Raw genomic sequence first — 17167 nt, 5'->3', positions numbered from 1 at the left:
GTCAAAACAAGCCCATCTGGGCTTCCCTCGTGGCGCAGTGGTTGAGAGTCCGCCTGCCGATGCAGGGGACACGGGTTAGTGCCCCGGTCCGGGAAGATCCCACATGCTGCGGAGCGGCTGGGCCCGTGAGCCATGGCCGCCAAGCCTGCGTGTCCAGAGCCTGTGCTCCACAACAGTGAGAGGCCCGCGTACCGCAAAAAAAAACCCCAAAAACCAAAAAAAACAATTCCATCTGTGTTGAATTTGTGAACATCAAAGTCTTTTCCAGTTTTAGAGTTTAATAATGTACAGGGCTGATAACTTTATCCAGCTACATTTTACTATTGTCTTTCCCTTTGAGACAAAGACTGAGAGACAGGCTTACATTTAAGGAGTGAGTAACATTCATTCAAAAAGCTTTGATTTCTAAGAAGCTTGCCTTATGAATATATTACATCCGGAGAGATTTTGAGTGCATCATAGACAAATTCATGGACCATCCTGCAATGTAGACACTGAAACAATTTTTGCATTTATGTGCTCAAACATTTGGGGATTGAAATTTGAGCTCTTTTAAATATTGAGAACAAAATTCCTTTGAACTTCCTCCTCATCTCAAAGGGAAAATCAGATTATTCTATGTTACATGATGCCTACTTCATCTTCCTCTTGCTGGCTCCCATATATTTTCATCTGTGTGGCCACCTCTCTAGGGTGTAAACCAGCTTTCTATCTTCCTCCTTGTCCCATTTCATTTGCATTTTTGCTGGCGTCTTCCACCAGGTGCACAATCACTTTGACGGCTGATTGGTACCATGAACATTTTTGAAGATAGATTCTTTCTATTGAACTATAATGCCACACATTATGTTTGTCCTCTCCATTCCTGCTGGGAAAAAGTGTACTGTATACTCTTTAAACTGTACATGTATATCCAAATCCTACATTTTGGTGGTGGAGTGTCTAGAAAAATTGCTGGTATCTTGAATGCAGTGGCAAGAGTACAGTGTTTATTGAAAGCCCTGCACTTGTTCTCATGCGTCATTGGCACATAGAACCTTTCGACAACAGAACTACAGTTTTACAACTTAAAAAAAAAAAACCTTGTGTTCTCTTTAAGGTGTGGTTTGCTTCCCCTGTAAATCAATCAATTCTTATCCCATGTGCAAAATGCTCTGACCTACAGGATTTTGTTATTTTAATATTCATGATTCCAGGAAGCAGCTAGGAACAGAATGTTAGGCATTGATGGTCCTGCTGAAAGTAAACCTTTGCCATCCTTAGTGGTGTTCGGGGAAGCCATATTGACCATGCAGAATTCTTCCCCGAACCTCATCTCCTAGCCTAGTGGCAGTTTACCTCTTCCTGCAAAGGCCTATTCTTCCAGGACAATGTACCACAAATATTTTAAACTAGCAGACTTCTTCAGTGTTCCTGGGGAGACTCATAAATCATTAAATAAATACAAACTCGCTGCTACTCATTCTAGAACATTTTATAAATAGTTACCAATACAAGAAGCAGCACCATTGCAATCAAAGCTTGAAACACATCTGTCTTGCCAATGTCAATTTAGGGCTCATGCTTGAAATCACTCTGTGTTTTTCTCATGTTGCAGTCACACTGTTCTCTTGTACTGGATTTCAGCTCTCTGGGAGAGGGTTCCCTGAATCTTTGATATTCTCCCCTGCAGTACCCCCTGCATTGAATTTCATGTCCAACACGTATGCAGCCTATATTTTACTTCAGGACATCTCAAACTTAACGTAAATTTGGTGCAAGGCTGTTTAGCTGTTTTAATACCTTCAGTAACAGAACCACAGAAACTTAATCACACACACACACCTCTGTATCAATATACATGTGTAAATATGGACTCACTTTTTTCTTTTTTTTTTTTTTTTGCGGTACGCGGGCCTCTCACTGTTGTGGCCTCTCCCGTTACGGAGCACAGGCTCCGGACGCACAGGCTCAGCGGCCATGGCTCACGGGCCCAGCTGCTCCGCGGCATTGGGATCTTCCCGGACCGGGGCACGAACCCGTGTCCCCTGCATCGGCAGGTGGACTCTCAACCACTGCGCCACCAGGGAAGCCCTGGACTCACTTTTTAATGAAGTCCAGTTGAAAGAGTTTCATCCTGTCTTTCAGAATGATTTTAGTAAATTTAAAAATGGATCCACTTTTAATCATTTTCATGTATCTAACGAGTCAGGAGTGTTTGACACTTTGACACGAGCTCAAAGGGTTGAACTGGCAAGGGTTCAGATTTTAGTGAAGTGTCATTGTGATGCAATGGGATTTTATTTCCAAAGAAAGGGAACGGGAGGGAGTAATGAACCTTCAAGCAAAGCCATCACCTTCTACTTAATTTGATTTATAAATGATAACAGAGACTATGAAGAGACCAAGACTCGCATATACTTTTTTGGAGTAGGGAGTGAGATAATAGAGAGATAATAGGGAAATAGCAAAGCCTGTTAGACTTTGATAAGATTCTTCCCTGTGTTTTTATGCACGATGAATCAATGAGATACATCTCTGAGAGCTGTCCAGGAGTCCTGTATCTCAATCTATCTAACACAACTATCACCAACAGGACAATGTGACTCCTCCCGAGGTAATGCTTGTGTTATCTGTATTACACTGAAAATAGTTATGCTCCTCTAGGCTCTGACTTGCTCTAGTATTCCCCAAAGGCAGTGATCCTTTTACTAACACCCCACCACCTTGGTACCCCTATTCTGATAACAGGACTGCTTTCAAGTCCCCAAGCTAGTGCCTAACCTCTCCCTCCTTAGCCTTGCCTTGGCCGGTATTTGGGGGTCACTCTTGTAGCAGTTTGCCCAGTAGGTTGAGTTAGGCTCTGCCTATCTCTTTCTGGTCCTCGTTCCTGGGCTTTGGAGCCTGGCCCATCAATCCCAGTCCAGTGTTTGGACTTCTCTACAACAGAACCCCAATATCCTGCCTCCTTAGACCCTGAGCACTGCAGAGCCAGGTTCCCTGTTGCCATGCTCTGGTTACCTGTTGGGACCCCCATCACCTCCAGGAAACCTGATGCTTGCGTTTTTTTGATCTATGGACTGTTGACAAGCCAGCACTTCTTTGGAGAAGAAGGGAAAGGAGAATATAAGCCATCACTAAGAGTTGACAGAATATTCAATTTTATCAAAAATTTACGTCATTCAATTATTCTTTATTTTCACCAAGAAAAAGACTAATCAGGAAGAGTATATGCTCATATTGGGAGAGATTCAAAACAGTTTTCAAACTACTGTGAAAGAATGAACCATTTTTGAGAATGTAACTTTTTTGAGATCCTTCGAAAAATAACAGTGAGGCATTTAGAGAAGCTTAAACAGAGAAAATTATAGGTGGTAATTTTCCTTATCTTTTCTCTCTAACCATTTTCTGGAAACATGCAAGACTAAAAAAGGTGGTAACATATTTGCTTTATCTCATTAATTGACTTTCCATATGCTAGTCAGTCAAATCTATCAAACATTTCCTTTGAAATTTTTCATGAGTCTTTTAAAAAATAGAGGGTTTTCCTCCTTCCAGGCATTTGATATACATTTATTTTTTTTCTTGTATGATGTTTTTTTGGTACGCGGGCCTCTCACTGTTGTGGCCTCTCCCGTTGCGGAGCACAGGCTCCGGACGCACAGGCTCAGCGGCCATGGCTCACGGGCCCAGCCGCTACACAGCACGTGGGATCTTCCCAGATCGGGGCACGAACCCGTGTCCCCTGCATTGGCAGGCGGACTCTCAATCACTGCGCCACCAGGGAAGCCCTATGATTTGTTTTTATTTAAACTTATAATCAACCTAGAATTAATTTTGGTAGATAAATGAAGCAGTGATCTAACAGGTTCATCAAACTATGACTTGTGCAGCCCAAAGCCTGTTTTAGTGCAGTCCATGAGCTAAGAATATCTTTTTTTTCACATCAAGAGTTGTTAAACCCTTGGGGATAGTGGGGCAGGGGAGGGGGAGAGATAAATTACGAGTTTGGGATTAACATATACACACTACTGTATATAAAACACATGAACAACAAGGACCTACTGTATAGCACAGGGAACCCTATTCAATATCTTTTGATAACCTATAATGGAAAATAATCTGAAAAAGAATGTATATATGTATACTTGTATGTATAACTGAATCACTTTGCTGTACACCGAAACTAACACACTGTAAATTAACTATACTTCAGTAATTAAAAAAAAGAGTTGTTAAATAACTAAACAATTATTCCAGCATCATTTATTGAATAAAAATTTCTCAAGTGATGTGTGATACCTCTTTATATATCTAAAATTTTTATATAGGTAGTACATACTAAAAACTCATCACCTTCTAATGTTTTTGTACATGTTACTATCATCTATGTTCTAGAGGTTATGACCATTGTATCTGTATGGTTAAAATATTACAGCACTGTGCATCTCTTCCCAACTCCATGTTCAGTGACCTCTCTCATTGGTAGCTTAGAACCAGCCAAAATGGGAGTGTTCTGTACCATGAAAAATGCCATACAATACAAATTAGGGTTTGATTTATTTTTTTGTTGATTGTTTAGACTGGAGAAGACAAGATAGCAGATTAAAAGTGTGTCATGTCTGCAACCTACAGAATGGGAGAAAATATTTGCAAACGATGTGACCGACAAGGGCTTAGTTTCCAAAATATACAAACAGCTCATACAAGTCAACAACAAAAAAACAAACAACCCAATCCCAAAACGGGCAGAAGACCTAAATACACATTTCTCCAAAGAAGAAATACAGATGGCCAATAGGCACATGAAAAGATGCTCAACATCGCTAATTATTACAGAAATGCAAATCAAAACTACAATGAGGGCTTCCCTGGTGGCGCAGTGGTTGAGAATCTGCCTGCCAATGCAGGGGACATGGGTTCGAGCCCTGGTCTGGGAAGATCCCACATGCCGCGGAGCAACTAGGTCCGTGAGCCACAACTACTGAGCCTGCGCATCTGGAGCTTGTGCTCCACAACAAGAGAGGCCGCGACAGTGAGAGGCCCGTGCACCGCGATGAAGAGTGGGCCCCACTCACCGCAACTAGAGAAAGCCCACGCACAGAAATGAAGACCCAACATAGCCAAAAATAAATAAATAAATAAATAAATTAAAAAAAGGTAACTATCAGAAATCAACAATTAAAAAAACTACAATGAGGTATCACCTCACAGTCAGAATGGTCATCATTAAAAAGTCTACAAATAACAAATGTTGGAGAGGGTGTGGAGAGAAGGGAACCCTCCCACACTGCTGGTGAGAATGTAAGTTGGTGCAGCCACTATGGAAAACATTATGGAGGTTCCTCAGCAAACTAAAAACAGAATTACCATATGATCCAACAATCCCATTCCTGGGCGTATATTCAGAGAAAACTATAATTCAAAAAATACATGCATCGCTATTTTATAGCAGCACTATTCACAATAGCTAAGACATGGAAACAACCTAAACGTCCATTGACAGATGAATGGTTAAAGAAGATACATAATACAATGGAATACTACTCAGCCATAAAAGAGAATGAAATAAAGCCATTTGCAGCAACATGGATGCAACTAGAAATTATCATACTAAGTGAAGTAAGTCAGAAAGAGAAAGACAAATACCATATGATATCACTTATATGTGGAATCTAAAATATGACACAAATGAACCTACCTATGAAACAGAAACAGAATCACGGACATAGAGAACAGACTTGTGGTTCCAAGGGGGCAGGGGTTTGGGGGAGGGATGGAGTGGGAGGTTGGGGTTAGCAGATGTAAGCTTTTATGTATAGAATGGATAAGCAACAAGGTCGTACTGTATAGCACAGAGAATTATATTCAATATCCTATGATAAACCATAATAGAAAATAATATTAACAAAGAATGTATATATATGTATAACTGAATCACTTTGCTGTACAGCAGAAATTAACACAACATCGTAAATCAACTATACTTCAATAAAAAATATTGAAAAAAAGTATGTCATGTCTGTAGCTGCAACATTATGATTAGCACAAAAAAGGTGAGGAAATATCTTTTCAGTACTTGAAAACTGTCACATCATTGATGGATGAGTGAAATCTGGACATAAATCTTTGTGGTTTTATTTTTGTCTTACCCATTAATATAAATAAAAATATTCATATTGGAATTATACCCATTCCTCAAGCTTTTGAACTTTATTTTTTGGTTAAAAAAAAGAAATACATCAGAGTGAACAATTTTATTCTTCCTTTATGTGCACATAGGAGAAGACAAAAGTACTAGCTATATTTATGAGTTTGGCAAAAGTCAATGAATGAAAACATTGTGTGAGAATCAACTGATTATATGAAATTAGCAATAAACAGTATTGTGTATGTTATTATTTGTAAGTTGTGTGCTGTACATCTTTTATATATGTAAAATAGTTAATATAAAATAGTAAGAGGTGGGCTTCCCTGGTCACGCAGTGGTTAAGAATCCGCCTGCCAATGCAAGGGACACGGGTTCGAGCCCTGGTCCGGGAATATCCCACATGCCGTGGAGCAACTAAGCCCGTGAGCCACAACTACTGAGCCTGTGCTCTAGAGCCCACAAGCCACAACTACTGAGCCCACGTGCTACAACTACTGAAGCCTGCGCACCTAGAGTCTGTGCTCTGCAACAAGAGAGGCCACTGCAATAAGCCTGCGAACCGCAACAAAGACCCAACGCAGCCAAAAATAAATAAAATTAAATTAAAAAATTTATTTAAGAAAATAGTAAGATGTACAAATTTACAGTAAACATATATACATTTATATGCATACATGTTTTTGAAGAACCAGCTGTAAGATATTTACCAGTATGTCAATAATTAAAGGTAAAATAAGTTGGGAATAATCCATATTTTTATAATATTTAGTCTCCCTATCAGGAACATAGTATACTTCTAAAATTTTTCTTTCAAATGTTCTTAAATGTCTCAAAATTTTGTTTTATTCACATGGATAGTCTGTGGTGTCTTTTTCATTGCCATTGTGAATAGTATCCTTTCTGATTATGATTTCTCATTATATTTTCTAAATGGTTACTTTTGGACTTGGGCCTGATGTACCTGTATCTTTTTAAACTTTTCATTTGTATGATTTGATTTCTTTCCTTTTAAAATAAAAAATAGAGCTATGAAATTACTTCTAAAGAAGAACTTAGGCAAAGCTTATAAGATTTGATAAATATTGTTCTCATTTTCTAACCAAACTGTTGTATATTTGATTATATGTTGATTACCACTTTGACCTAATAATTATTTAGAAGAGGATTTTGGGTTTCAAATTGTTGAAGTTTCTTAATTAAGCTTATGTTTTTAATTCTAGTTTTTTACACTGTGGTCAAGAAATGTGGACTGAATTATTTCTACTTTTTGAAATTTATTGAGATTTCTTGGTGGACTAGTTTATATACTCAATTTCAGTAAATCATCCATGAATGTTTAAAACAAAAGAGTTTCTTTCAGAGAACATTTCTAGGTGTATATGCACATATATGTATAAATTCTCGATATGTCATAGATAAGTGATATATTAGTTGCCTATTATGACAAAGCTTCTATTAATTTATTTTTGTTATTTTACATGTAAAGATTAATAAGTAGTATGTTTCATTATAGATTGTAGCAGTTGTTCACATAAAATTATATTTTTTATCCTGGTTGATATTTCTTTGCCTTAAATTCTTTTTAATCTGTTATTTATACAGTCACGTTTGGTTTCTTTTGTGGAATAACTTTATGTATACCCATATTTTTAACCTTTGTGTTGCTGTATTTTAGGTTTATCTTTTACATGCAGCACATAGCTAACTTCTATTTTTAAAAATTTCAATCTCTTTGCCTTTTTAAGAGGGAAGTTTAAAAGACTAATATTTCTTGTCAAAACTGAGTGTATGGTCTTATTTTTATCATCTTGCTTTATGTTTTAGATTTTTTTATTTTTTATGTTACTGCACTGTACTCATCTTTTCTGCCTTTTGCTATAAAAGTGTTCTTTCTATAATCTGAATGCATTTCAAAGATATATGCATATTCTCTTGTGTATTCTAACTAGCGGATATTTGTATGTTTTTTAAAAACATGCTTTAACATGCATTTCTCTAATTATCAAAGTCACAATGAAACAGTAACTTTGGCTCCCCCTGTGTTAGGCAAGAGATCTGATACACTTTAATTCTCCCTTGAACTTGATGTTCTTCTACTTCCACGCACCTATATGTAAATACCTATTAATTGTGATTTTTGTTAATCATTTAACTTTCCTTTTAATGTTGATTTTTGGTGTTTGAACTCAACATTGTAATCATATTTATAATGATTATGTAGTCCTAACTCTAGTTTTAACATTCATTGATGGTCCATTTGTTCCACAATTTCCTTATTCTTTAATTTTGATTTTGATTCACCCTATGATGACTGGAAATATAGTTTTAAAAACTCTTTATCTGGAAAGATGTGCAAGTATTAGATTTTCAGTCATTACTTTCTGAAGATGACTTTCTGTTGTCTTGAAGGATGAACAACAAATTCTCTTGGTGTATGGTTCTTGAATCATGTCCCTTACTCTATCCTTAAAACCCTACAAATGTTGCTCCATAATCTTTACTATTTCAAGTTAAAGAGAAGTCTAAAGCCAGCCTGATTTTTCTCTTCCTTTGTTGGTAACCTATATTTTTCTGCCAAGATGCTGGCATGAACTTCCTTTTCTCTGAGAAATTAAAAACATCTTCCAAACTTAACTGTGTTCTTTCAATTAACTTTTCCTGGAACATAGTAAACCTTTTGAACATTAAAACTTAGATTTTTCTCAGCCAAGGAAGGTGTTTTTCTCTTCCTTCCTTCTTTTTTTTTTTAATAAATTTATTTATTTATTTACTTTTGGCTGTGTTGGGTCTTCATTGCTACGCCCAGGCTTCCTCTAGTTGTGGCGAGCGGGGACTACTCGTCGTCATGGTGCACGGGCTTCTCATTGTGGTGGCTTCTCTTGTTGCAGAGCACAGGCTCTAGGTGCGTGGGCTTCAGTAGTTGTGGCACATGGGCTCAGTAGTTGTGGCTCACGGCCTTAGTTGCTCCACAGCATGTGGGATCTTCCTGGACAAGAGCTCGAACCTGTGTCCCCTGAATTGGCAGGCGGATTCTTAACCACTGCGCCACCAGGGAAGCCCTCTTTTTTTTTTTCTATTAATTAAACTAAAGTCTTTATACAAATTTCATCAAGTTTTCCACTCATGTCCTTTTATTTTTGCTCTAGGATCCAATGTAGGGTTCCATATTGCATTCAGTTGTCATTTCTCCTTAGTCTCCTCAAATCTGTGCCAGTCGTCAGTAGTTCCTTGTATTTCATGACCTCGACACTTGAAGAATACGGTTTAGTTATTTATCTTATATAATGTCCCTCAATTTGGGTTTATCTGATGGATATTTTTCTTTTTAAATGCTTCTATTCCATTTGTTCAGGTTTTATCTTAAGAATCCCCTTTTATTTTTAGATCGATTTTTATTCTTGTCCTTCAAAGCTGTCATCTTCTCTCTCATCATTTTTATTTCTGTATACATTTTCTCAGCATACTGCATTCTCTATATCAGTAGTTCTGAAAGTGTGTTCCAAGGACAGCAGTGTCTCGATAAATGTTTAATAACTGGCTGGGGTAGGGAGTAAAGGTGTTTTTTTTTTGCGGTACGCTGGCCTCTCACTCTTGTGGCCTCTCCCGTTGCGGAGCACAGGCTCCGGATGCGCAGGCTCAGCGGCCATGGCTCACGGGCTCAGCTGCTCCGCGGCACGTGGGATCTTCCCGGACCGGGGCACGAACCCGCATCCCCTGCATTGGCAGGCGGACTCTCAACCACTGCGCCACCAGGGAAACCCTAAAGGTGTGTTTTGATTTGTAGGATTTATTGATTTCTGTGATATAAATAATTCCATCATGGCCAATTTTAAGCTACCAACATGATGCCACTGAATGTGGAATTGGGAAGAGATGCTAACAATTGGTTCTCATGGGCTGGTACAAGCCAGCTCCAGAAGCACCACTGTGGAGGGCCCCTGACCGTTTCAGGAATTCTGTAGGATTCTTTGTCCTGCAATACAGAACATCACTCAGTACTTTTCTTTAGCATTTCATATTAAGATATATATGTGATGAATATATGTGCATGTATGAATGTGTGTTTATATATAGAGAGAGAATATATGTGCATGTGTGTATGTATGTATGTGTGTATGTATCTATAGATAGAAAGAGAGTGGGGGGGGTGAAGAGGGAGGAGAGAGAGAAATATATATTAAAAAATCCATAAGTCCATATGTGAAAATCTGAACTCTCAAAGTAGATGATTTGGGAGTAGCATATATCACAGTACAAATTATTTTTTTAACTTAAAACATCTCTTCCAACCATAGTTTGAGATAAACTTTTCTCCTAGGAAATTTAAAATAACACTACATCTCTGCATAATTTTTTAAGGACAGTTATTTTACAAATGAAGCTATACCTTTAGTGGGCAACAGATAGAAAAATAGGACCCAAAATGAGAATTCTGTTTTGATTTTAACTTCTAGTTCTTGCTATTGAGACAACACTTAGGATAAAACTAATTAATATTGATGTTTTTCGCCATATGAAAAAAATGTACATTGACTTTCTTATCTGTAATAAAAATACATTTCATAATGATTCTCTATTTTTGCTCTGCTTTCTATTGTTTCAAACATGCTTGGGTATGCAAAAGCATTTGTTAAGCGGTAAATAACCAGAGATGTGTTATTTGTTGCTGTTCTCATTGTCTCTCGTGTCTTTAGTATTTCTTTCCAGAGAAAAATGTAATTTGTTTGCCTTTCTTAGCAACAGTGATTTGCCAGTTTTTTATTTCAATATTTTTCCTCACTTCTTTGGGGACTTGCTCAGTTTTCTAAAGTTGAAAATGAGGGCTGCCCACAGCTCATGCCCATTCCAAAACAGTTTTCGCTTTGAAATATTTCCTGAATTAAACCCTCTCCATTTATTCCCATTGCCACAATCTAGGTGGCACTCTCAGCACCTCATTTGGTGCAGCATCCTGATGGTCCACTCTTGGTCTCTCTTCCCTTCAATATACTCTGCCTTATGCTGCGAGACATATCATCCTGAGCTTAGTCTTATCACGTCTTTGACATCCTTAAGGTCTAGACTCTTCCCTTACTGTCCAAAAACATTATGTTGATAATACAACATTATATAAAGCAACTATACTCCAATTAAAAAAAAACATTATGCTGACAAAGGGGCCATAGATCCATAGGTATCTATTAAGAACTCCTCGCTCAATTCTCATTTTTGGTATTTGTTAACTGACACATGCACTTAAAGAAATTGAATAATAGGCTTGGACCAGATTTGAATATGCATGATTTCATAAGTAACAGTTTCATTATTATATCTAAAGAAAGACTGACTGATATACAGAGCTTAGAAACAGGTTAGGAAGAACAGTCTTCAAATGAGTGGGCAACACATGGGAGGAACAGAAACTACGCCAGAGGCTATCAATCTCGCTAGAGTTGACAGATTACATATGGTATTACCACCATGACCAAAATGAGGGTATAGATGGCATATGAGGCCCCCCAAACTCTTAGTATCAGTTGTATGCACCACTCTTGTCAGGTGAGTACTTATTCCATTCAATGGAAGGAAGACAGTACAAACTTCATATGAATAATTCATATGTAATTATTATTTGAGGTAGTAGTAGCAACAATAACAATATATATATATTTAAAGGTTCTACCATATCCCTGCTAATATTTATCATCAAAGACCACCCTCACTATAATACTATTACATCTATGTGCTTATGTAATTGTCACATCTCTAAGAGGAAAGAGCAGATAGGATTACATCCATGTTACAGACGAGCAAACTGAGGTTCAGGAAAGCTGGAGGCCCCACAGTTGGTGAGGGTTAAAAAAAAAAAAGATAATGTTAAAATATCCACTTAACAGATGCGGAAACAATCTCTGAGAGGTTAGGAGAAGTTGCAGTAAGTGTCAGGACTGGGATTCAAATCCAATTTCATCAGATTCCAAACCCTTGTGTATTTTCCATTGTGTCATGCTGCCTGCCTCACTATTCCTTTCTCCAAATTAGAGAGCTAAACGGTTGTTAGGAATGACAACCCCCAAGAAAATTGTACTTACTCAGCTGAATCACAAGGGTATGCTTCAGGGAGAGGAAGATCGAGCATTTCCAAAGCTTTGGCAATGCTCTTAGTTAACTCAAGGGCCCCAGGAGAAGGGACGTTCTTTGGGATGTTAGTGCTCCTTTCTCCTTCAGAACCCTGCCCACCCAGCCACTGGGGAATCCAGAAGGCTTCCCTCTCCGTTCTCCTGAATCTCATGGACACAGCCATTACCAGAGGGAAATGTGTGTTCTGAGTCAAATAATTTGCTATGGAATGTGAATCATATCATATAGTTGTGTTTTTTCAGATTTGGGAAATAAATCTGATTAATGGTCAAAGCTTGCATATCTAATTTCCCATTTATGTGAAGATAAACTTTATTAGTCATTTGTGGGTTTTTGAGGGACAGAGAGTTTTCTTCCTACTTTTCATTCTTTTTGTTTTCTAATTTGCTGTTAAACCGTTACAGATCACAAACCAAAAGCACGTTTTTAATTCCATTGCAAGAGCAGGCAGTAGTGGGAATTCTTGCACTTTTATAAAATGCCAGGCTTAGGAGGGCTTTGAAAATCATCCAGAGTGTCCTCAAACCGTGAGCCCTTGCACAGTAGTACAGACTCGTCCTGAAGACCCTCTTTTTTTTCTGGAAGCTCTCATTTTGGTCATGGTGGTAATGCCATAGTTAATCTGTTTCAACTCCAGTGAGATTGATAGCCTCTGACTGTAGTTTTTATTCCTCTCATATGTTGCCCACTCATTTGCAGACTGTTCTTAACCCATTTTTAAGCTCTGTATATCAATGTCTTTCTTTATCCATAATAATGAAACTGTTACATACAAAATCATGCACTGTTACAAAAAAATCTATTTTTTTCAAGCCATTTGCTTACCATGTCCATTTTAAAAGCCTGTTATGTTCAACTTTGCCTCCTTTCTGCCCCAAATCCTAACTCTCATGTAACAGTTAATCGCCACTTAAATGTTTACAAAGGGTTTGTCCTCCTAGACATTTTACATGTTATTTTGGTGCTCCAAAGATAAAACCTAAATGCAACAATAACACAAACTCTGAAACTGCTTTCAAACACTAACTTCCAAACAATAGGAATGCACAAACCTCCCCCACCCCCAAAGCTTTATCCTAATCAGCTTTCTTAAAAATCTAGACAAATCTTTAATTATTTTCATTTGAAATGTGATTATGCATTATCTGATATGCTACTGCAATCTCCTTTACTTAACAGGAAGAGTATTAACAGTAAAGTTCAACTCTTGAATATCTGTAAGGAGAAAAGATTAATTTACAGTTTTACTTCTCTTTGTCATAGTGGCTTAACAAAGATGTAAGAAAACAACGAAAGTATAATCCCTTTCCTTCCTCTCTTCTCTCGCCCTGTCTTTTCACGTACTTCCACAGTTTACAGAATCTTAGTTTGGCTTATTGCAGAAAGTTTACAGACAAAGGTTTACAGTACCTGAATTTGGGGAATGGATTCCACAAGCTCATCTATCTGGACCTTTCCGGCTGCACCCAGGTTTGTCTTTCAGTCTTCTCTTTCCTGCAGCAGGCGAAGAAGTCCTCCAGAGAATGAGAACGGGCTATATCCAGCCCTCATGTTATACTAACGCTGTGCACAGACCGCAGCACACTTTTTGGAGGTTTTAAATTACATGGCCACAGCTGCTTAAATTTTCCCCAGGATCGCTACTATAGGCTCTTGGCTTCCTTCCACTGGAGTGCCACATCCACTAACAGGCAGAGTTCATTGGATGATGAAGCAGAACACGTCTGTGTGGATACTCTGAGCACAGTTATAATACCAGAGTCCAAATCTTGAAAACTTTTTAGAATTGATACCAAGATACAAACAAAGAAAAACATTTTGTGGGGAGAATTTGCAAAGAACTTCCTGAAGAGTCAGTTTGCTCTCACGTGGGCCCTCAGAGAGTAAATAGTATTGGGTAAGATGCTACAAGTGATAAATGCATGAAAGGAAATACACAAAGATTATGATTTTATTTATTTATTTTTTATTTGTTTTTATTTTTGGCTGTGCTGGGTCTTCGTTGTTGTGCGCAGGCTTTCTCTAGTTGCGGTGAGCGGGGGCTACTCTTCGTTGTGGTGCGCGGGCTTCTCACTGCAGTGGCTTCTCTTGTTGCAGAGCACGGGCTCTAGGCGCACGGGCTTCAGTAGTTGTGGTGCACAGGCTTCAGTAGTTGTGGCACACGGGCTCTAGAGTGCAGGCTCAGTAGTTGTGGCACACGGGCTTAGTTGCTCTGTGGCATGTGGGATCTTCCCGGGCCAGGGATCAAACCCGTGTCCCCTGCACTGGCAGGCAGATTCTTAACCACGCCACCAGGGAAGCCCAAAGATTATGATTTTAAAAACTGCATTATATCCTTGGGCTAAACAACATGACGATTTGAGGTCTATATGGGGAAATATTCAAGTTTGAAGGAACAAGACTAAGGAAAACTGGGCAGAAAAGAGTGTGGAATTGTGGAGGGTAGGGCATGGCACTTTGGAAGCAGTTACTACCTCCCTGATAGTTTCTTCTGCTCTGTTTTGTTTGATTTCAGTCATGATTCTTTTAACTTTTCTTTCACCTCTCTGTGTATTTTATTGATATTTGTGTCATAGAATGTTCATCATTCTATGAGACTAATAACACAAATGAGAACTGTTACTATATGCCAGGCACCATGTTGACTGTCATACAGATCAAATTTACTGCTCATATAAATGCTGTGCAGTATGTATTTATCATGCCCATTTAGACATGAAAAGACCAAGGCTCCCAGGGCTGCACGGCTGGTGAAAGCACATGGTACTGGTACAGTTATAAGCAGGTAGATTCCCTGGAAGGAATACAGGGACAGAACAGATTTCTCTTCCAAGTTCTTGAATGGACAGAAATCTTACATAGCACTACTACTGGCATATCATGGTTTCCTGGTACACCACACAGTGGAGAGGATGTAAGGGAAAGGAGGGGGGGACGTTAAGCTAGGGCTGAAATGGCTAGAAGTTGCATTTGTTTAACATCCAATTTACTGCGATATAGCTTGCTAAGCATCAACATCTACCATCACTCTGTGGCCAAGATGGCCTTAATGTTCCCTCCAGATGGACAAAACTTCAGACAGGCTTCTTCTGGACTCTGGACCCCTGACCTCCCTTTTCTTAGAGCGTTTACTTTAGAAAACTTGTGGTTGTACATTCTTTCTCTGCTCCCGTTGAGATGTAAAGCCCTTAAAAAGCTTCTTGCCAGTTTTACAACCCAGGAATGTCTTCCTCAAAGACCTGGGAGCCAGCCTTTAATATGTAATCATCAAGATAGAGAGCATCAGTATCTCCCAGTCTCTGTGGGAGGATGGGAGCCTAACTTCCATATGGATGTCAGTTAGCAAACACAGAGGCCTAATCACAAAGGAAGAATACCTGCAAATTCAGAAATAACTCAATGTGCTTGACACATCTAACTGATCAATCTCTCCCCTAAAGATACATGCTCCAGTACTTTTTTTAAAATTAATTTTTATTGGAGTTTAGTTGATTTACAATGTTGTGTTCGTTTCTGCTGTCCAGCAAAGTGAATCAGTTATACATATAGATATATCTGCTCTTTCTTAGATCCTTTTCTCATATAGGCCATTACAGAGCACTGAGTAGAGTTCCCTGTACTATACAGTAGGTCCTTATTAGTTATCTATTTTACATACAGTCGTGCCTAGCTTACCTCAGTGCTTCCGAACCCTCTGCACAGTGTGACTTACCTCCTTGTTCTTCTCAGTTTCCACCAGGTAATTATTATAGCAAAAACACACAACACATGCACAGACACACAAACACTCATACACATGTCCTAAGGTTAAATATTTTCAGACACACTAAAGTCAAAATGAGAGGTTTCAAATTGATGACCCTCTGGCTAGATATATATTCAAAACATATAGACACAGTCTGTCTTTAAATTTTGAGCCAACATTTGGAATTTTGGAGTTTTCAAATAAAAATCTAGACTTCAAGCTTCTCTTAAAAAACCAGAAGAACTAGCAAAATTGGGCCTGCTTTCCCACATGGCAACAAAAGGCTGGAGCTGAGTCAGCCTCACCCCCTTGAGATGGCGCCCTCTCCTCAGTATGCCGCCCTCTCCTCCACTCAGTAACGTCCACACATGCACTTACTCTGGAACTGCTACCACTTCACTGCATTGCCTGCCTGCCTCAGTAGGTATTTGAGTTTGATCTGAATGTATTTCTAAAGAATAGATTTCTTTTCCTAACTGACCCTTAATTTGTAAGTCTCAAACCACAGTGACATTAGTATTTCACATCATTATGCAAAATAATGTTTTTTTTTGTTCATCCGTCTTCCATTTGCATTTGTTCATTTAATAATTTAATTACTCGAGAGATTTAACCCTAGGTGTCAGGCACTGGAAATTGTACCATTTGAAACTTTATAAGAAATGGGCTCATTATGAACCACAGATATCTTAATAATGGCTGCTGCTGTAACTTCAGAGAATCAGTGAATCTTGGATGTCACTGCTTCTGAGGGACTTATTAAGTCTTTTGAGGAGGCTCCATCTACCTCCCTAGCTCTGGGTGTGAGGATAGTTTCACCCTTCCAGACCTACTTGCATTGATATGACAGTATAAAATGGTTTCAAAGAAGGAAAGTTGACTATTCACAGGTTTTTCAGGTTCTTCCCTTGGAAAGTAAAATGTATTTTCTTCTTATGTTTGGAATTTTGCACTATGAAGTCATGTGTTAGTATATCTGATCAAGGAAAAAGGCCCTAATAAAACAAAAAGTTGAGAATAGAAGCTTACAATGAAATGCTTTACACTGGTGTTTATTGAGTGCCTACTGCATACTGGGCACCATGATGAGTCAAATAGCATCTCTGTCTTTTGGAAGCTCTGGATTAACATAAGTGAATTATGTCAAGGGCTAAATGTTAATGCAGTCACAG

The 17167-nt window shown here is 38.5% G+C and overlaps 2 protein-coding genes across 2 annotated transcripts in view; one reads left to right on the top strand and one right to left on the bottom strand.

Annotated features, from left to right (window-relative positions):
- The window catches only part of LRRC17 (leucine rich repeat containing 17), a 31146-nt gene extending 17357 nt beyond the window's left edge, over positions 1-13789 (bottom strand). Inside the window, exon 1 of the mRNA XM_030834325.2 lies at positions 13661-13789. The gene's annotated coding sequence lies outside the window, so the exon portion shown is untranslated. The remainder of the gene's footprint in view (positions 1-13660) is intronic.
- FBXL13 (F-box and leucine rich repeat protein 13) overlaps positions 1-17167 on the top strand; it is a 185484-nt gene that overhangs the window by 88120 nt on the left and 80197 nt on the right. The window contains 2 exon segments of the mRNA XM_030834313.2: positions 2472-2596; positions 13591-13720. Of these exon segments, the coding sequence (XP_030690173.2) occupies positions 2472-2596; positions 13591-13720 (255 nt within the window).

Source organism: Globicephala melas, chromosome 9, assembly GCF_963455315.2.
Source record: "Globicephala melas chromosome 9, mGloMel1.2, whole genome shotgun sequence".
Taxonomy (NCBI): Eukaryota; Metazoa; Chordata; class Mammalia; order Artiodactyla; family Delphinidae; genus Globicephala; species Globicephala melas.
Note: the sequence above shows the minus strand (reverse complement) of the source record. Positions and strands in the feature narration are given on the sequence as shown.